Source organism: Corapipo altera, unplaced genomic scaffold (genome assembly GCF_003945725.1).
Source record: "Corapipo altera isolate COAL_440 unplaced genomic scaffold, ASM394572v1 113, whole genome shotgun sequence".
Classification (NCBI taxonomy): Eukaryota; Metazoa; Chordata; class Aves; order Passeriformes; family Pipridae; genus Corapipo; species Corapipo altera.
In genome coordinates, this window is record NW_020884895.1 from 2,267,119 (window position 1) to 2,288,069 (window position 20,951).

At 42.0% G+C, this 20,951-nt stretch overlaps 1 protein-coding gene across 1 annotated transcript in view; it reads left to right on the forward strand.

The window, feature by feature from the left end:
- Positions 1 to 96: 96 nt before the first annotated feature.
- Positions 97 to 20,951, forward strand: part of PSMD1 (proteasome 26S subunit, non-ATPase 1) — a 71,201-nt gene continuing 50,346 nt past the window's right edge. Inside the window, exons 1-16 of the mRNA XM_027647257.1 lie at positions 97 to 210; positions 2,342 to 2,385; positions 3,388 to 3,461; positions 3,715 to 3,884; positions 4,714 to 4,919; positions 6,214 to 6,357; positions 7,188 to 7,414; positions 8,080 to 8,143; positions 9,858 to 9,986; positions 11,131 to 11,219; positions 11,831 to 11,909; positions 12,699 to 12,872; positions 13,855 to 13,966; positions 14,608 to 14,804; positions 15,336 to 15,431; positions 15,962 to 16,026. Of these exons, the coding sequence (XP_027503058.1) occupies positions 195 to 210; positions 2,342 to 2,385; positions 3,388 to 3,461; positions 3,715 to 3,884; positions 4,714 to 4,919; positions 6,214 to 6,357; positions 7,188 to 7,414; positions 8,080 to 8,143; positions 9,858 to 9,986; positions 11,131 to 11,219; positions 11,831 to 11,909; positions 12,699 to 12,872; positions 13,855 to 13,966; positions 14,608 to 14,804; positions 15,336 to 15,431; positions 15,962 to 16,026 (1,886 nt within the window). The 5' untranslated portion in view covers positions 97 to 194. The remainder of the gene's footprint in view (positions 211 to 2,341; positions 2,386 to 3,387; positions 3,462 to 3,714; positions 3,885 to 4,713; positions 4,920 to 6,213; positions 6,358 to 7,187; positions 7,415 to 8,079; positions 8,144 to 9,857; positions 9,987 to 11,130; positions 11,220 to 11,830; positions 11,910 to 12,698; positions 12,873 to 13,854; positions 13,967 to 14,607; positions 14,805 to 15,335; positions 15,432 to 15,961; positions 16,027 to 20,951) is intronic.

The window sequence follows — 20,951 nt, forward strand, 5'->3', positions numbered from 1 at the left end:
GGGTTTCGCCGCCGTCCCGCGCAGGCGATCGCCACGGGCACCTTTCCCGGTTGCAGCGCGGAGCCGCCGGAAGGGGCCCTGGGTGGCACTTCCGGGCCGGGCAGCGGCGGCACCGCGGCTGGGCCGGACCGGAGCGACTCCTCGGACCCCCCGCGCCCCCCGCGCCGCGCCCCGACGGACAGCCCGGCGCCACCATGATCACCTCGGCCGGTGAGGCGGCGGCGCGCGGCCGCGCTTGCTCGCCGGGGTTTCGCTGAGTCAGGGCCGTGACTGGGCACCGCCGCGGTTCGGCGGGGCCGCCCCTCACGGGGCTCAACCGGCCCGGGCACCCACGAGAGCCGCCCTGCGGTGCGGCACGGCCGTGACCCGCCGGTGCCTCACGAGGGCTCCGGTACCCGTGCGAGTCCCGGGCGGTGCGGGGGGGGTTGTGAGCAGAGGATGTGAAGGGAGGGCTCGGTGATTCCAGGGGACACCGCGCGGGGGGTGTGAAACCGGGGGGCTCTCAGGGTCCACGGGAGGTGCGGCAGGGACTGAGAGAGGGAATGGGAAGGACTTGGAAGAGTTCGGGAACGCGAATGCCTCGCGGAGTGAGTGTCAGTCCCGAGAGGACGGGATAATGAGGCGAGTGAGGAAGGAGATGTTACACACCGTGGGCCTACTGAGAGCTCGAGAGTTTGAGAAAATACGGGAAGTATTTCCAAAAAATACTCAGACCAGGAATTAACCGTGTGTGGTTGTGGCTCTGCCGGAGGAACAGTGCAGAGGACAACAGTCCCCAAGTGCCTTTCTCTTTCTGAGCCCTTTTCTTTGTTTAACTGCTACTTTTAAGTGATGGGAAGTAGGAATTCATTTTGGAGGGGCTTTAAAAAAATGTAAAAATGGCATATTGAAGTGAGATGTGTAGGCAGTGTGTGAGAGTGAGATCGCTTCCTCCTGATAGATCAGGAACGCAGGAGCTTATTTAAAATAAAAAAAATTTTAAAAATCACAAAAACCCTCAAAGCAAACGTTTGGAGTAGAGTTTCAGAAAGCAGCTGGAAGGAGCACTGTGGGCTGGGCTGCTGAACCTGCCTTCCCTGCCCAGAAGCCCCATTGGTGCTCCTTCAGTTGCTGTTACTGATGGACCTATGTCTCACCTGGTTTTTAAAAGATATCTTTTTTTAAAAGATAATGGAGGCTCTGTGACCTTGATAGGCAAAGTGCATAACTGTGTTACGGTGAGAAGACTTTTCATGCCATCAAACCTTGTTCTGTGAAGCTTCACTAAAGCTTGGTCTTACTCCTCCTGTTCATATCTGACACAAAGGTCAGATTATTCCCTTCCCCCAGCTGCCCTGTACCTGGACTCTGCACCTTTCCCAGATTTCCATAGACCAACCAGTTCCAAGCCTCCAGCCACCCTTCGGGAGCTGATTCCCAGAGCTCCCTGTTCTTCCTGCCCAGCTCTGAACTCCTGGCTTTGCTTGTGACTCTCACGAGATGGTGCCCAGCTCTGGACACGGGGCTGGGCTGGGAGGTGGTGCCAAGGGGAGGGAAGGTGCCTCAGGGATCTGCCAAGAACTGCTCTCACTTACACATCTGTGTGAGAGTTGTCTTCTCCTTCTCCCACTGCAGCCAAGTGATATCATATATCATGTTTCATCTTAACCCTCTCTGCTGTTCGTATTCTCTGTTTGTACATTTTAGTTTGGACCTGCACATGATCATTTTAGATTTGTCAAGATCTTTTGAAAGCCCAGTTCAACCCATGGCCCTCCAGCCTTCCCAGTTTCATGTCTTAGATTTAGAAGGTCCTCAAGCTGTACAACAGATAAAAGATTTAAAGCACTGAATTGGGTTGGACTTTGATCAAATTCTCTTTTGACCCTCTCTGTTGCATCCTCGCAGTCTGACAGTGAAACCACCCAGAACCATTCTTCAGATTAAGCTCCCGAAATATCTGTGAACCTCTCAGTCATGTCAGTTAAACAGTATTTCTGTAGATGTTTGTACAAATGTTCTGGGACAGCATCAGGAGTCTTGCAAAAGGTATGAGGTGTGACATCTCTTATCCATGAGGTCTGCTGCCTTGGCATGAAAACATTCTCTGAGTTCTTGTCTAATATGTTTTCCTCTAAAAAGGATCATCTTTTATAAATAATGTGCCTTTTCAGTTATAAATTCTGAACTATTTTACATCATGTTTATACAAACTTGAATCTGATTTTTGGAATTTGATACTGAAGGTTTAAAACCAGCAGTCCAGAGACAGCCTTCTTTTGTGTTCTGTTGGTTTTTAACTCAATAAGAAGCTCGCTTTTGATACAGAGAGTCCAAAACTGACTATGATCTTGCTTTGCAGCTGGAATTATCTCTCTTCTGGATGAAGAAGAGCCACAGCTCAAGGTAAGCTCTTACATCTGAGAGCAAACAGCAGCAAATGCATTATGTTGAGAGCTTAAAATCAAAAAAGAGTGGATCTTGATAATTAATGATTGGACAGCAACAGGTGGGCATCAAATTGTATCTAGCCTGAAAGCTGAAAGAAAGGGCTTAAGTAGCAGGATAACAGATGGCAAACTTCCTTGTTTTGAACATGGATCAAAACAGAACTTCAAATGTAAAATCTCTGTTCATCAAAGCTCCCAGCTCTCTGATGGTGATGGCGCTTTGTTACTTAAAATTGTTCCAGAGATTGCATTTAGACTCTGTAAAATTCAAAGCTGAACAACATCTAGAGTTTTTAGCGTAGTTTTAGCAATGTAGAACAAAATCACAGTTAAAGTTTTCACTTGGAAAAAAAAATCACAGTAGTAGTATGAAAAGAAAACAGCAGCAGAAACCTTACAGTGTCTAGAGCATATGAATCCACAGAACAGCAAACCCTCAGAAGGGTGGTGTGTTAATGGTTACCAGTTATTTGAACAGTTAAGGTGGCCCATTTTAGGAGGGGAAGATGTACCTTGTAAATTGGTAATCAACTAAATGATTTTTTTGGATAAGACACAGGTGGTGCTGGATCTGGATGAGCCCTGCTTTTACAAGTGGGCTGATTCCAGTCTGGATACTGTTTCCCTGCTAAAGTACTGTGTCCCTATAAATAAATAGAGTTGACTGGCATGGAGCACACAAAGGTTGTCACAAAGACTTTGAAAACTTTGCATTTCAAGGAATTTCACCTATCAGTCACTTTAGCCAGTCATTCATCACAGAGGGACTGTGGGAAGGAATGCCAGGGCTGCCTTACCTGTTAAATGAACAGCCCTTTATTTGGAAAGGACTTGCAAAGATCTTTTAAAAGAATTTGCTGTTGAAATAGGTCAGTGTTTATGATATCCATCTTAGGGGGTACTTAATTTTTACTGGGGAAAGGTGGTAAATGCTAATAAAACTTTTTTTTTTTGGTAGGAGTTTGCTCTTCACAAGTTGAATGCTGTTGTCAATGACTTCTGGGCAGAAATCTCTGAGTCAGTGGACAAAATGTAAGAGAAAACACTTAATACTTTGGGGTGTGCTGCTTAAAAAGAACATGAGATATAAAGTGGGTGTAGTTCTGTTTGCTTACCACTGGCTAGTACAGCATCTAGCTCCGTATTTCCTGGAAAGCACTAGGGTGTGTGGATGTGGGGTTGGAGCTGTAGTCCCAAAGATGGAAGTTAGGTCAAGCTTGTACTTGAGTGATGTGGCCTTAAAGAGATCTGAGTACACAGAGCTGATGTTCTTCTGTCTCTGCAGTGAAGTTCTCTATGAAGATGAGGGCTTTCGGAGCCGGCAGTTTGCTGCTCTCGTGGCTTCTAAAGTGTTTTACCACCTGGGAGCTTTTGAGGAGTCTCTGAACTATGCCCTGGGAGCAGGTGACCTCTTCAATGTCAACGACAACTCGGAATATGTGGAGACCATCATTGGTAAGCAAACTGTTGCTGTGAAAGAAAAGCTGTTACATTGCCAAAGCTACTGTAACTTTGAGGCTTATTCGATTTAGCTGCTTTTCTCTGTATTCCTCTTGCTGTCCTTGTGTTCTTTTAAACTGATGCTGCAGCTGATTTTACCCATTTTATTTGTACTTTCTTTCTCCTGCTTTGCAATTCTGTAATGGAACTGACTTAGGAGTTATGGCATTTTTTCTCTATTCTTAACCCTTGTTCTATAGTGAATTCCTAATAGAAAAATTACTTTGGTTGTTTATTATCCTTTCTCTCACTTGTGTGCTGATGTTATTATCAATTTCAGCATAACTTTGGAAAGAATTGACTAGTATGTGTAGCTGCACACCTAACTGAACGGGACAGTTGTTTTTATCCACCTTTAACCAGATAGCAAGTCAGCTGTTGAATGCATGTATAATTTGAATGCCTGTTAAAAGTCTTGTCTGCTGGTGTCACATGCCTTGTATAGGATTTGATGGACTAGGGCTGGTTCTCAGTCTCCCCAGCCAATGCTTACAGTGGAGCTGGGAAGTCTCCTGCTGCTGTTTCCTCATTTAAGATATCGTGACACTTGAACAATGGTCATATCCTTGTTTTCATTTTTAAATGAGAGTTTGTTAGGAGATAAAAGGAATACCTTACACTACTATCTGTATATGACTACACAGGTAGTTCTTGTGCCTCACGTTTGTGAAGTTTCCCATATGCTGTATTTGCTGGTAGAATGTGTAAAAAACTTCACCTGTAAAAAACTGCAAAACTCTAAGAAGTTGACTTTTCCCTCCATATTTGTTCATTACCTCTTCAGCAAAATGTATTGACCATTACACCAAGCAGTGTGTGGAGAATGCAGAGCTGCCGGAAGGGGAGAAGAAACCTGTGGATGAGAGGCTGGAAGGGATAGTGAACAAAATGTTCCAGCGGTGCCTGGATGACCACAAGTACAAGCAGGCCATTGGCATCGCCCTGGAGACCCGCAGGCTGGACGTCTTCGAGAAAACCATCCTGGAGTCGGTACGTACCAGGGACAGGAGGTGCCTGTAGCTAGGCCAGGTATGGATCTGGAAGTGAAGTGCAAGATCCATGTTGCTGTGGAACTTGCCCTGTTTTGTATGAACAGAATAAAAGATAAAACTCAGAGATGTTCAGTTCAGCATGGTCATGGAAGGCAGAGCCACTCAGGGCTGTCAAGTAGAGAGAGACCCCTTACCTTTAAGAAATCCTTGAGCTACAAGTTGCTGAGAGAATATTCCCAGGAAGCTTGGTTGTATGCCCTCTTCTTAAGGTATTCCTTGTCAGCTACTGGCATAGATATGATACTGGACTAAGCAGACCTGGCATAATGTAAGGACAGCTCTATTATTTAGTCGTACTTGTCATCTGCTGTAATTCACTCTGGGAAGGGATCCTTAGGGCTGGGTAAGTGATTGATTAATGGCAAGCAAAACAAAAAATTTCAAGTAGTTGGATGAGCTGCTCTAATTTTCAGTAAGTGACTGTGTGCAGTCTTGGCTTTCCCTGACTCCAGGGCAGAACAGCCTGACTTTAGCATCTTTCACTGAGGTTTTAGGGTAAGTCATGCTACTATCAGTGGCAGTAAGAGCAGCACACCTGTAGTCATTTGCAGCAGCTTAGCAGTTGTGTGCTGTCTTGTTATGCTGCAGTGTCTCAGTCACATGCCAGACACATAGTTTAAATCCTTTAAATTTTACCATTTTTCAGTTTACAGCTTTCTCATATGTTTGAGTGTCTCCCATTTCCATATATGAGAACGATAACCATAAGGCATTCATCTTGCTTTCTCTATTCTCTTCATTGTCCTATGCATTTACTAACTTAACTGCCCATTATAAATCCTTCATTTTGAATTACCTTTCTGGAGTCCAGTAACCAAATCTGTTTCAGGCTCAAGCAAGAAATAAGTGTGTTTGGGATCTTTTCTTGGTGCATGGTTTGTTTTGCTGGTGTTTTATGTTAGTGCAGTGAATTTCACTGCATTCAAAACTGAGTGTTAGAACAAGAAGGGTGAAGAAGGAGAAGTAGATGTTAAACTTCTAAATTAATCTTTTGCATGTTTTGACTGCTGAATTAAGTATTAGTCCTGTATGTTTTTGGTGGTGTTCTTTCTTTAAACTGCAATACACCTGAATATAATGTTTTCTGAAAATGGGAAAGGAAACTGTGAAGATTTATATGTATATGTGTTGTCTCTGCTTTATAAAATAGAAAAAGGGGTAGCTTTGTTTTAGTTTCTAAATCCTCCTTGTCAGTCCGAACCCAGACTTGATATCCCTGAATTTTATTTCAGAATGATGTTCCTGGGATGCTGGCCTACAGCTTGAAGCTCTGCATGTCCTTGATGCAGAATAAACAGTTCCGTAATAAAGTCTTGAGGGTTCTAGTTAAAATCTACATGAATCTGGAGAAACCAGACTTCATCAATGTGTGCCAGGTAAGCTTCTCAGACTTGTGTTTCAAGATAATAAAAAGTAACTATTCTGTAGATGTATTTGACTTGGAATTTACCTGCTCTCTGTTTTTTGTTCAGTTAAATTAAATATCATGTAGTGGTTTTGTGCTTCCAACATATATCAAAGGGAGACCAATGTGAAAAAGAGATGTAAATATTGCACATTTGGTCAATTTATAGGGAAAGAAATGTGTTCAAAGACAGTTTGAGGACATAGACAACTCTGACAGAATATTTTAAGCCGATGTACAGAGTATCAGATGGTAGGTTCACAGCTTGGAATTTTATTTATTCCTCCCAAGAACATTTCCAGTACTTTGTTTTTTTTGGTGGGCCATTGTCTGAGAGTGTTTAGACAAACAGTTATGAAGTTTCTCAGGTGTTCTCAGGTCTTTGCCAATCTTGCTATGTGCATGTGACTCAGCCACATGCATGTGACTCAGCCTGTTTCATTTTATCGGAGACATCCCTACAAAATGACTGATGCTTCTTCAAAGTGATTTTGAAATTTGTGTTTAGTAGAACAACACTGTCAGTTTTCAAAGATAAAGCTGCAGAAATAGGAAAGTTTGAATGATGTGTCTTGAATTTGTAGTATTTGGTCTTGTTTTTCAACTGACCTATGAAAACTCTGCAAAGTTTTCTATTGTCTCCTATAAGAGACAAGTTTTCTTTCTTTGAAGGGGTGTTCTGTGGAAGCAGCAGATGAGGGATTTGGAGTGTGGCCTTGGGTGCTGTTGCTTTTTCATTCTGAAATATCTAATGTCTCCTGAATTTTATTTTTTTTTTGGTCTTCCTTTTCTCCTACTCAGTGCCTGATATTCCTGGATGACCCACAGGCTGTGAGCGACATCTTGGAAAAGCTGGTGAAGGATGACAACCTTCTCATGGCCTACCAGATTTGCTTTGATCTGTATGAAAGTGCTAGCCAGCAGTTCCTGTCCTCTGTCATCCAGAATCTCCGCACAGTTGGCACTCCCATTGCCTCTGTGCCTGGATCCACCAACACCGGCACCATCCCTGGATCGGAGAAAGACAGGTGGGGAGATTGTCTGTATCCAACCTGATCCCTGCACTGTCTTTGATAGTGTGTGATGGAGAATCCTGCCTAGATCAAGGCTGGTTAAATATAAGGTTTTATGCAGCTGTGAGGAATTGGATATAAATGCTTTTGAATCACTGACACGGCCATAGCAAGCATTTTCCTCCCTTTTCCAGAGAAATAAAGGCACAGAGTAATTAATGTCAGCCTGCAAAGCATTAGAACAAGTTGCTAACGACAGCTTAGAATGTTTCATTTCCCTGCCAACGCTCTAGGATCCATGCTGATAGTGAGGAGCTCAAAGCTTCTGGGCGAGGCTATAATTATCCTTGCTGCCTCGTTTGTTGACCTTGTTTTCTCACCTGTCTCTGCTTCTTCATTCCCTACAAGCATCTCTGTTATTGTTGTCTCTATGTATGGAATAATAGAGTAAGATTTTCCAGGCCTTTGTCTTCAAGTTCCCCGAAAATTGAACTGGGAAGAGTTTTCTGTTCAGCAGTGACCTCCAGTCAGTCAGTCCTTGTCCCGTCAAAGTCCTGTTTCCAGCCATGATCTCCAAATCCCAGGCTACTCTTTCAGGACAGTGTTCAGCTGTAATTATAGTTCTTGGTGAGTTACAAGTGATGAACTGGGTTGCATTTCTCATTTTTGTTTTATTTCAGTGATACTATGGAAGCAGAAGAGAAGCCAGGAAGCACTTGTGCAGCAGGAAAGTCTGCGGAAATTGTAAGTGCCATTTCCAAAATACATTCCCTGCTTAATTTTTCTTATGTGTTCTCTTTGAATCCCAAGGGTTGCTGAATTGGTTTGACTAATAAAGAGTGGACTTCCTTTTCTGTCTTGCTTAGAGACAAGGTGACAGATAATCTCTGAGAACCCAATATCTGACAGTCCAACAGTTGAGATACTGAAAGCTGGGCAAGAGTGGGAATTGGGCAGAGTTCACTGGGAATTACTGAGGTCTGAAAAAGGGGACAGAAGGATCTGGCTCATGTGTTTGCTTTTTGCTGATATTTCATTCCAAAATTCATTCATTCCAAAAGAAAAAGCCTGAAATTTAACTGCTGCTGAGAACTTCAGGAAGTGAATTAGCTCGATGAGTTGTTTTCATTCACCTTCAGAAATCCAGCTGTAGTTCTGGCTGGATACAACTGATGCTGTTCTGCAGGAATGGCTGGAGGGGATGCTGATGTAACATAGTTTCTTTTCCTTGAAGTGGTAAAGTTGCCTCTGGCCTCTGTGGTGCTGGGCCATTTGGTTGCAGTGTTTTTGTTGAGTTTCTTTTCCCAAGTATTGGAGAAAGTGAGTTCACTTTTAACATGCACATGTGGTTGCATTTCAGCATGTAGAATAGCTAATGCAGTTCTGACACTTCCAATGCTGAAGAAAAGAAATGCTACTAGAGAGGAAAGTAGAACAAGGGGTTTTGTCCTTCTTTTTCCCTGTGCTGCATATTTGCAAACGAGACTTGGGAATCTTTGAGAGATTCTTGCAGATCACCTAAAAATTAATTAAGGGCGAACAGAAGTGTTTTCTTCAAATTATATTTCCCAAGGAGAATAAAAGGGGTTGAATTTCTTGCCTCATCAAGGAACCTGTAAAACAGTGCTTTCGTGCAGGATCAATTTCTGCTGCATTGGCTTTGCTGACTGTGCCAAAGGACAATTACACAAAAACGATCTGTGTGGTCAGAAGTATTCTTGAGCTTAATCTTCCATAATTCAGAATGCTGACTACAAAGAAATAATTGAGGGAATTAGTTTAAGGGCTGAACTACTTATGCTTGGCTGGTCTCTGACCAGCTAATGTCAGTACAAAGAGCTGTGGTGTACTTTTCACCCTGCTGAGGAACTTCAGTTTCCACAGATTAATTTCCAACTGTTCCATCATGAGGAAGGAGGAGACTTTCTCTAAGAGCCATTGAAGATTGATGTATTAGAGATTCCTCCTAGTTCCAGTAGCTGTTGTTCTAAATGAAGCCTGTAGCTCTCAAGAATGATGCTGCAGCTCCCTGCAGACCCTGACTAAAGGGTCATGCAAAGTGTTGTAGCTTTGTGGCCCTCTCCACTAAAGCTTCCATGGAAATATAGGTTCACATTTGTGAAAGGGGTTGCCTTTTGCAGGAGACTCATTGTGTCTGTAAGGCCAAGCAGCAGCTTGGAGAATGTCAGATGTCACTCATATCCTTTTGCTTCCAGTGATAGAATACATTTCTTTTTGGAGAGTCTCTTTTCCCACCTGCACTGTTGTGCACAAAGGGACTTGATTATCTGCGAGGTTTGGGCTAACGCCTCAAGGACAGCAACATCTTTTTAGACCTAAAACCTGGAATATGGTGATGGGAACATACCAGACTGGCCTCTCATGAATTGTTTTTTAAAAGATCTGTAGTTGGGATCTCATGGATTTTTTTTTTTCTTCCTTTTGCTTGTATGTGAAGAACCCAGAGCCTAAGGACCAGATCTCAAAAATGATTAAAATTTTAAGTGGGGAAATGGCCATTGAGTTACATCTGCAGTTTTTAATACGAAACAACAATACAGACCTCATGATCCTCAAAAACACAAAGGTAAGAAGCTTTGTCTTGGATTCATCCTGTGTTTGTTTTGACCATGTTGCTGTTATTTTACCACATTATCTTATGTTTTAGCATGACCTCCTTGGGTTTTGTGGATACAAATATGTGTTTTAGTCATTTAAAACTTGAATTTGTGAGGCTGAAGAGCTGGTTGCACCCAAAGAAAGCCATATAATCAGATTGTTTCAGCTTACAGCTAGTATGACCTAATGACAGGCTGCTATAAGCATGTTGATTTTTTAAAATTTATTTTTCTGATAGAAACTAATCTTTTCCTCACCACTTTTTTTGGTGGGTTCATTTTTCATCTGTTCAGTAAGATGGGCAAAACTCACTTTCCAGCTCTGTGTCTGATCCATTGCAAATGCTGCTGGTTGGGAGGAAAGGGAGGGAGTCAGCCAGGACTGTAAGTTACAGGTATCTTGGCTGAGGTGTTACGTGGGCTTAAACCTACAGCTTGGCTAAAAGAATTCTGGTATGTGCTAAGAGACCAATTTTTCCATGTTGGAGACAAAACCTGTCAGATACTGTAATGTAGGCGGTGCTAGTGAATGGAGTAACTGATTTGATTTTGGAAGATATTACTCAAGGGTGGGATAATGAAAACTTACAGGTAAATTAGATTCTCCTAATCTAAATGATTATTAGAAACCATAGGAGAAGGTTTTTATATGTGAAATAAGATGCACATAATCGGTAAAAGTGTTGGGGGTTGCTTGTTAGTGTGTTCATCTATTTCGGGAGGCACTTCAAATGTATTGGAAAATCTTTTCCATCTACTGGTTAAGTGCTCAGGAGTGATCATACACAGTGTTCTGGGAATGGCTTGAAAACATCAGCAGCACACTCTGCAGTGCTCAGTTCTGGGAAACAGAAAGGGGGGGTTCTCCGGTTAAGTTGCAATTGAAATAATCACATCTCTGACAGAAACTCATAGAAAGGATTGTTTTGCTTGGGAAGGATGGGTTGAGGATATATTAAAGTGCATTAACAATCTATTAACTGATTAAAGGGAAATTGCTGGTTAAATTGAGGGTCATTGCAATCTATTTTTCTGGTGTACTGGCAGGCATGTTAAGCGACCTGGAGCATATCTTTTACTGACTGGTGATACTGATTGTTCTTGTTCTTTCAGGACGCAGTGCGGAATTCCGTGTGTCATACAGCAACTGTTATAGCAAACTCCTTTATGCATTGTGGGACAACCAGTGACCAGTTCCTTAGGTAAATATATGGCAAGGAAGCTCCAGTGTCATTTAGAGGTGTTTGGACAACATTGTTGCCCTGCTTAATTTGATGGTTCCAAAGCTGTGACTGCAGAAGTCTAATGGTCTTAGAGAATTGTTTCCTTTTCTCTATACTCACAAACTGGCTTTATTCGACTGCTAACCATATGAACAGCTGGAGGGTGGAGATCTAGAACTTCTCTTCTTTCTGTTTACCAGCTGGAGAATTTCTGAGATCATGTGTCTTTTTTTGGTAGAGACTGACAGTGCTGAATGACTCTTGGAAGGGAAATATCGGGGCTGACCTTACAAGGGACTTGAGGAAAGCTCCAGAAACTGCTACAGTTTCTCCCAGAGAGTTGGGCTGCCTACTGAGCATGTTCTCCATGCCATCAGTATCACTCATATCTAGAAGCTTGACTAAAACCAGGCAAAAATCAGAGCTGATGAAGGGGAGAGAGGTATAAAGTGGGGATGTGGTTAACCCACTTTCCTTCTGGAGCTACTTTCTGATTTGAAAGCAGGCATCAGTGCTCTGAACCCTGCTTACAGGATGAGGAACAGGCTGTGTGAAAAACTCTGTATAACCTTTCTTTTTTCACCTTCTAGAGACAATTTGGAGTGGCTGGCCAGGGCCACTAACTGGGCTAAGTTTACTGCCACTGCCAGCTTGGGTGTTATACACAAGGTAACCCTGCATTCAGTTCCCTCTGCTCAGTATAAATGCTTGACTTGTGAACACTGAAAATGTGGAAATGGGGATTCTGAATGGTGCCTTCAGTGTACGTGGCACAGCTATAAATGTTTTGAGTCTTTGCACTAAAAATCTGTGCTTATATTATTATTTCATCTGATATCCAAATATAATTTATGGCTTGTTTTGCCGAGAATCAAAAAGGTGGTAGGATAACATGGCTCAAGGAGAGAGTCTTATTCCTAACTCTTCTCTTGTTTTGTGAGTTGAAAGATTCAGTAGTTTCTTGCTATTAAAATTGCATTTATGTATTTCTTAAGTTTTTTGGGGGATTTTAGGACATACCAAAGTCTTTACTGCAGTAAGCTTCACTAAGGTTGAATGGTGACCCAAGTAGTGGTCATTTTCTTCAAATTGATTCACAGAGAACGTATATTTAAAGCATTTTTGAAATAACAAAAAGTCTTTGTAATTCTTTTGTGTGCCTCAGTCCTCATTAAAGTGCTCTAGTGAATGAACTGGTGTAGCTTCAGGCCCAGTGTGTCCTGGTTTAGACCAGTGACCAAGTGATTGGTGAATACTCGTGTACTGTGGTTACTGGAAGTCCGGTACAGAGGGATTCTTTGCTGATTGTTCAGCACTGAAACACTGATTCTTGTGGAGAAAGTAATGGCTACAACACGTTTTCTCCTGATGTGTTTAGATATTATCGTGAAGTGTTTACCTCAGCTGTTTTTTTCACCTTTCACTTCCTGTTGTCTTTCCTTCCTACTGGATGTACAGGGTCATGAGAAAGAAGCCTTACAGCTGATGGCAACTTACCTGCCCAAGGACACCTCTCCAGGGTCGGCCTACCAGGAAGGTGGAGGTCTCTATGCCTTGGGTCTCATCCATGCTAACCATGGTGGGGACATCATTGACTACTTGCTGAACCAGCTGAAGAATGCCAGTAATGATGTATGTACTGGGTTCAGTAATGAGCCTTTGTTTTGTTGGGAATGTGCACAAGGCTGGTTTAGAAATGGGGAGTAGAGGTAATTAAGACCGTGTTAGTAATGTGGTACTTAGACCTCCTCTGAACCTTAAAGATTGGATTGGATTGGATTAAAGGATGGTTTTAACAACCTATTGCTTGACGTTTAGGAAAGATTTCTAGGAAATTCTTGCATATTTGACAGTGACTGTAGCTTCATCATATTTACTACTTGTTATATCTACTTTGTTTTGCTGGTGGACCTGCAGTATTCGGGCACTTTTACTGCTTATGGCTTAGCTGTCAAGGAAATAAGCCACAAAATGTTTCTGCTGCCCTGTAGTTTTAATGCATCTTGTACAATAAGAAGTGTTTTACTTCACCACTTGACTGTTTGTAGACTTCTATAAAAAATATCTTTTTAAGTTGGGAATAGATCGTTGCCCCAGCATGTTCCCTTCTTCTCTTTGTGGAATTTCAGATTACTTCTTTTAAAATTCTGTGAACAGATCCCTCGTGTCTTATTGCAAATGTACTGCCTTTCCTGTATCCGTTGTTGGAACAAAAGAGGTTATAGACTGTTTAAGTGGGTACTGATTTACCTTTCTACTTAAAAGCTATAACTAGCCAGCTGTTTTTACACATGGCGCAGATTTATGGCTTTACATAAATCACTCAGTGGGAAAAAAGACCTTGAAGTTACTAGAAGGTCTCCAGTGCTATGTGTAAAGTTTGTGATACTTGTTTATGGGCTTTTGAACCTCTGTTTCTATTCTATTTTCTGCCTCTTTCATGGGACCTACTGCCTAAAACAGTGAAAGTGGTATTTATAGCAGATCAAGAGATCAGTTTGAGTGGTGTGGGGATGAAAGTTTGCAGCTTTATGTAAATGGAAATATGTCTACTTCAGCTGAAGCCATATTGCTCCCTGTTGTGTGATGACTGAACTTGCATATGCTTCTCTAGATTGTGCGACACGGTGGCAGCCTGGGTCTGGGTCTGGCTGCCATGGGGACAGCACGTCAAGATGTGTATGATTTGCTGAAAACAAATCTATACCAGGATGATGCAGTGACAGGTAAATGTTCTGCTTTCAAAGCAAATAACCATCTGAGGCCTTATCAGGCATCTGGGTCTTTTTGGTGGTGGTTTTTTCCTCCCCCTACCCCGGTTTTCTGCTAGCAACATAGATTGTTTCTAGCTGTGTTTTATTAACTAAACTCTTCCTGATCAGCATGGTTCTTTAGTTATGTGTCAGTCATGTTCAGAGGTCCTGTCAGGACTGGTCTGTGGCACTATGCCAAGTATTGATAAGACATGCTAGGTCTTTAAGTGGTCCATTATTTTGCTCTGTTCTTTCCTTTGTCACATGCTTTTTATTTAGTGTGCCTGATCTCCAGAGCCATGTGCTTTTTTGGGCTGAGAGACAGACTTGGAGAAGCTTGTGGCAGCTACTGTTGCATTGGTAGGGACTCACAGGAAAATGATGTCAGCATCTCTTGGCCCAAGTAAGAGATAATTGAACTTGGTAGGGAAGAGCACTAAATTGTGGCTGGCAGGTCATTACAAGCACATTTGACTGTGAATAATGGAGTTGCTGGGCAAGGTGGTGTCCAGAAGCAATCAGTTGGCCTACATCTTGTGGTTCTCTAGATCCAATATTTACTACTATTTTGGGAACAGATTGGTTTGATTTTTTTGCTTTACTGTGCTTTGCAGGTGAGGCAGCTGGCCTGGCACTGGGGTTGGTTATGTTGGGATCTAAAAACGCCCAGGCTATTGAGGACATGGTTGGCTACGCACAAGAAACCCAGCATGAAAAGATCCTGCGAGGCCTCGCCGTTGGGATTGCTCTGGTCATGTACGGGAGGATGGAGGAGGCAGATGCTCTCATTGAGAGTCTCTGCAGAGATAAGGCAAGTTGAGCTGGGACTCAGTCACTGAATCTTTGTTACATTTGTGAAATCTCCAGCTACAGTGAGTTGGCTGTTTTTAGCTTTAGAAGTTCATACGTTAAGTCTTAAGTGGGGCTATTTCACAAGTTGCTTCACTTTGATGAAAAATACAAGAACAACGGAGCCTATTTGTGTATTTCTTCAGCTTCATGCTTGGTCTTCATTGTCCTGTGAGCAGCAGCAAGGAGACATAATGGTTAAAAACAGATGAGGGTTGCTGTGGGTGGCTCTAGTAGTGGTCAACAGCAGATAGCAAGTAAAAAGCAGAATGACACAACTGCCATATACTCCTTGGCAGCCTGTGGCATAGTACCCCTGGAACTGATAATGACAACCCTGCTTTGATGACTGTCCCCTTACTCATCCCAGATAAACAATTAAGCAGTGATGCTACCTGTTTGCAGATTCCAGGCCCAAGAGTAGAACAGATTTAAGGTCAGAATTACTGTCACCGTTGGGATGGATGTTAAATATTGATGCTTTCTCTTCCAGGATCCGATTCTCCGTCGTTCTGGCATGTACACTGTAGCTATGGCATACTGTGGCTCAGGGAACAACAAGGCCATCAGACGCCTACTGCATGTGGCTGTAAGTACTGTGGGCTTAGGAGCACATAGGGAGAAATTTGTGGTGAGAAAGTAAGCACGTCACTTTGACAGGCTTTGTGTCTGCAGTGTTAATATTCTGGTCTAGATCAGAGATTGGGAAGTGATGAAAGCTTTTCATAGTACGAGTACTAATAGGGCCTTCCAACATTAGGGCAAGTAGACTTTCAGCAAGAGAATATTCAGCCTGGTATCACAGAAAAGGAACCTATTAAAATAATAAAACATGAACCTGAAGCAGTTGGTAACAGGCTTGCGGTGAATAGTCTGTGTAATGATGGGCTGGAAAAAAATACAATTTAATCTGTAAAAGATGAGTTCTGTCTGCTCTTTGATCAGCTTACAGTCAGTGTGTGAACAAGGATGAGGCTGTTTCAGCTAAGGCTGTACATGATTGTTAACTAACTTTCCCTGTAATCCTTTTTTCTCAAATAACTGCCACCTGGCCTGAAATGTTGCAGAGTCCTCAAGTGTTATAACTATATTGTGAATGTCCTGTTTTCTCTTTTGTAGGTGAGCGATGTGAATGATGACGTGAGGCGGGCAGCTGTGGAGTCCCTTGGTTTCATTCTGTTCAGGTACAGTATCTTCCTTGGTCACTTCTACAGCCTTCAATTTGATGTCTGTTACTTTTTCAGGAAATGTGTGCTACTGCTTTCATAAAATGACTCAATTGCTAACTGATTGAGTGTTGAAAAGTTAAAAAACTGAGAGAGAATAAAACTTGGTTCAGAATTAGAAGCCTTCCTTAATGTTCAGCAGATGCTTAATGAGTCTTTCTGTTGGTTTCCAGATTTATGGCTTAATTGTCTGAACAGAGTTAGATGAAGTTGACTAATAGAATGAAAAATTAATATTTGTAGGATTGAGAGTTAATGAAAAATTAAATATATCACGCTTGTGCCAGGCCTCTTGAAGGCAGCAGTACTCAGATGAATATATCTGCCTAATGGCCATCTAAAATGTTCCTGGAGGTTGTGACTTCAGGTAAAAAAACCTGAAGAACGACCTTGAAATAGATTTTGTTTTTTAAGTTTCCAATGGTAAACCCTGACAGGTTACTGGGGTTACATTGTAATGTGAGCCCATCATGAAACAGTCACAATGTTTGCTTTGGTTCTCTAAAGTGAAATCTGTTGCTGAAGTAGTATTTTGTACTGCTGTAGAGTTCCCTAGCTAAGGGGCATTTGAGGTGGATTTTTTGGTTTTTTTAATTAAATTGGGGAATTGGAAGGCTCCCCAAGGACTACACCTTCATCTGTTAATACAGTAATCTGTGGAATCCAAGCACTGAGCCAAACTGCAGCCTTTGAGGGTGTCTGAGAGGAGATAGTGCATCCTTGGGTCCACACTTGTAATTTAAGAATCTGTGTTCCCATCTCTGTGTTAGTGACTGTCCTTAAAAGCAGGATGAGAGGTTCTTAAAGATGGGATTAAAAATTTGGGCTACTGATGTGAGAGGTCAATTCGTCATTTACCATTTGTTCCTCATGTAGAAGTGACTCTGTATCATCCCATTTTATCTGAAGGATAATCTGGCAGCAATTGGATGTGGTTTACAAACAGGATGGATTCTCTCTGTGGGCAGCAGGCGTCTCCCCAGCGCTTCTGCTCTGTTGTTTCTGATGAGCACAGCTTGTTCTGGGCTGCACAGCAACCTCTGCCTCTCCTGAAGCCAAGGGGTCTGTTTAACTGACTTCTGCATCTGTGTACAGAACGAAAATTCCATGCAGGCCTTCCATAGTTTCAGGCATCTATTTTCCAAACAGGTTGTGACAAAGCCCTTTTGATCTCAGATTTCAGTATAATTTTTCTTTTCAACAAATGAAAAACATAGTTGGACATCAGTAGCTCCTACCAAAATGAGAAGGTTTCGAGGCTCTGAGCTAAAGCATTTACCATGTGCTGGCATCTGGTTGGAGCAACATAGTTCAGGACCTGTTCTCTCCATATCCAGCAATGAGAAAATTAGTGCCATCATCTTTGACTCTTTCACCTGCTCTGCAGTGGTTAAGATATTATCCTGCCTCTTCCCTTCCCTTTCTGGAGAGGTGCAGTCCAACACCTACCTGTACAATAGGGACGAGCATTTCCTTGTAAATTCCAGTGCCCACCTTACTTGGTAGCCAAGGACTAAAGCTTTTTAGCTGATTATCACTGGCAAAAGGTTTGGATCAGGCTGTTGTAGTTGCCAACACTTTTCACTCGATGACTTTCACAACATACATGATGAGTTGTTTGCTTTAAGACACTGCTCTGGAGGGAGCCCTTGGCTTGTCTAGCCCAGACCCCTGCATTCCCATGCAACGAGGGAAGGGATTTTCTGCTCAGACAGCCCCACAGAGCACCCCTGGCATTACTCTCTCTAGGTGTAAACCAAAAGCTGTATTTCAGTTCCTGGAAAGAACTGTCTGTGTAGGGGTCTGGGTGCTGGTTTTACGGTTACCTTTCCTGTTTGCTGAAACTGCAAGTTGGTACTAACTGTGCTCTGGTCCAGCTCAACACTGCAGGTGTGCAGAGACATAAAGAACAAGTGATTGGGAGTCAGATTTCACTACTGAAGTGACACTTCTTTCTTAGTACTGTTGTTTGTTGAAGTCTAACTGCATTTGCTTGTCTTAAAGGCCACTAATACAGCATTGAATACTGTCAACAGTCAGTTATTTGTCAGCTGCTGGGTATACAAAGCTTTTGAATGAAGGGTTTTGTGATGCGAGGTGAGCAGGTCTGTGGCAGTGGGCTAAGCCCCAGAAATTAATCTTCTTGTAGATGAAGAAACATGGCTGGAGCTCCTGTGAGAAGAGTTCTCATTGAATTCTTTGTATGTGGTTACAGAAAGGGAACTGTGAAGTCAGGATTGAAATAAGAGAATAAATTTGTTTAATGCATTCTAAGTTTTTCTTTGGGAATTCATGGCATTAGTGCAGGGTTGAAGATGCTGGAGCTGTGAGTTCATCTGCTGGGTTGTACACTACAGCAGCAGGAGTAGCTCAGACTTGTGCTTCTGTCTGTTCCTCCTATAGGAATAATAAAATCCAAGTAAGGGTGGAGGTTACCCAGTCAGAGAGTAGTAATTTCCTTAAAAGCACCATTGATTGAACATGACAGAACTACAGCCCACAAACTCACTTTGTGGCATAAGTACCTAGTTTTTTTTCTCCTGCTGTTACAACTATCTGTGAATAAATGTTCTTCCTCTTGGATTTGAACTAAAAAGTGTTGTAAGCATCACAAACCCGCTATTTTTAGGTAATACATTTGCATAGCAGAACATTCTGTAAGGCTTTGCTGTCCTTGTTTACTTCTGTGAGTCTTCCTTGCTAGCACATACATGCAACTCTGTGTACATTCAAGAGCACATCTTGACTTTTATGGCTGCAGTTAATGAAAGCAGCACAATATCAGAGTAAAATGTGGTAGAACATAACACAATAAAACATGGCATTTAATTTTTAGAGCAACAAGGTTTTGCTTGAGCTTGAAGACTAACTTTTTGATATTTTTTAAGCATGGAAATTTTTTTTTCTTGTACTTCGAATTACTGGAAAAATCTCCAAAAGAATATGTGTGGCTTCTTCATTATTCAAAATTCATGAATCAAGGTTTAGATTCCATGTTCTAGTCCAGGTTCTTAAGTTTTACCTGAAAACTACAAGCTTAAATTTTCTAGTGTGTTATGAAAGATACCAAATTACCCAGTTACAGCTTGGTGTAAACATGAAAAGTTGGTGAAATTCTTGCTTCTGCAACAGCATCAGTGGCTGTGTTTGCTCAGCAGTTCCTCTGGTACTTTGAGGGTCAGCCATGTAAGGAACACTTGATGTGCTCTGGGCATTGCTCAAAACATCAGCTATGCTGCAAGACTTTAGAAGGGTTTAGGAGAGCAGGGGTTAGTGCTACTGTACCAGTTACACTCTGGGATGTTGGATGCACACTTGCCTGGCTGTGGGAACGTCTGCAGGCAGGTCACCCAAGACAGCAGAGCAATATCAGTCATACTGCTTGAGTTTCAGAATACATCGCAGGGTCCTGTTCATATAGTACAAAAGTTACCTTCCTTGGCCTTTTCCTGGGCTCCCCGAAGCTTTTCAGGGGACCCTGTACGTAGAATTGAACCTTGACCAGCAGTGGTGTTGCTAGTAATTCTTGGTGTTAATTATTTAGAAGCAGTCCATGGTTTCAGACTGAGGAATGGAAAGCACAGCTTGCTGGCTGTAGGGTTTGGTGTGGCTTTTTACCCCCTTGGCTTAGTGCCAAACAAAAATTAGGCACTAGTTATATATTTTGCAACAGATCATTTTCATGCCGCTGTATTAAATTATCAGAAAATACTCTGATGCAAGGGAATTGTTTCAAAACTGCCTCCTCCTTTCTTCCTCTTCCCAGCTAACAAGACAGTCAAAATAGTACAGCATAAAGACCTCTGACTTTACATCTTCCCTCTTTTAAAAATGGCCACTTCTTACAGGAAACACTTCAAAGTAAAATGTTACTGTAAAATGGTAGAGAGGCATGAATAAGGCTTGAGATGTTTGGAGCTTGCAGGGTGGATGCAGGGCTGGACAAGAAGCTGTATTGTGAAATAACAAGCAGAAAAGTGATGTGTTAACTTGGCTACTGTAATGTGTTTCTGTTTTCCCAGTCCTGATCCTTTTGCCAGTGATCATAGATGGCAAACTTACCTTATTGTTGATATTTATATATTGTTCCTTTTTTCTACTGAAGTGGTTTATAAAATATTTGTGGCTATTGGAAAACAGCATTTAAGGTGCTCGTGATTTCTGGTCAGCTTTTTTTTTAAGACTATTATGATAAGATGGAAAACATGATAAATGTGTTTTGCTTTTTAGAAATGGAAACAATTATTTTTATCTTAATTTTTACCACTTTATATCATGAGTTGATCTTTGTTGATATGGCAGAGTGAGATGTGATTAGTTTATGTAGTCAACTTTATTTTTATGTTGTTAGAGCAGTGCTGCAGTGTATCTAAACACTTTAGTTTATATACAAAATGAGGAGGTAAATATTTTATGGATAGAACAAATCTGATTTGCGAGAAAGCCTCAATGTGGGATGCACCAGTGCTTCAAATCATGAACTATAAAAGTTTAATGCTCTCATAGGAGTTGTGAAGTCCAGGGGAGTGAGAGTCATGGGGAAGTAGGACTTAAGTTGTAGGATGCTGCTTTTGCCATGGTGCAGTATTGTTGGGAAAAGCCTAAGGGCAGGAGAGGGAACAATGCAGCCTCTAGAGATTCCCAAAAGGAAGGTGTAGTCTCAACTGATAAGTGTAGCCTACCCAAACATGGACAACTCTGCATGGCTCATGTTCAGTTTGTCATTTTAGGATGATGCAAGTGAAATAATAATGTTTCCTGCTTTTGTATTCTTTGTGTTTACATAGCCTTTGGTATTTTAACACTGTATATTTGTTTTAAGGCAAACAGATCAGATACACTTGGGTTTTATTCCAGGAAGACTTGGACAGTTTGTTTTCTTT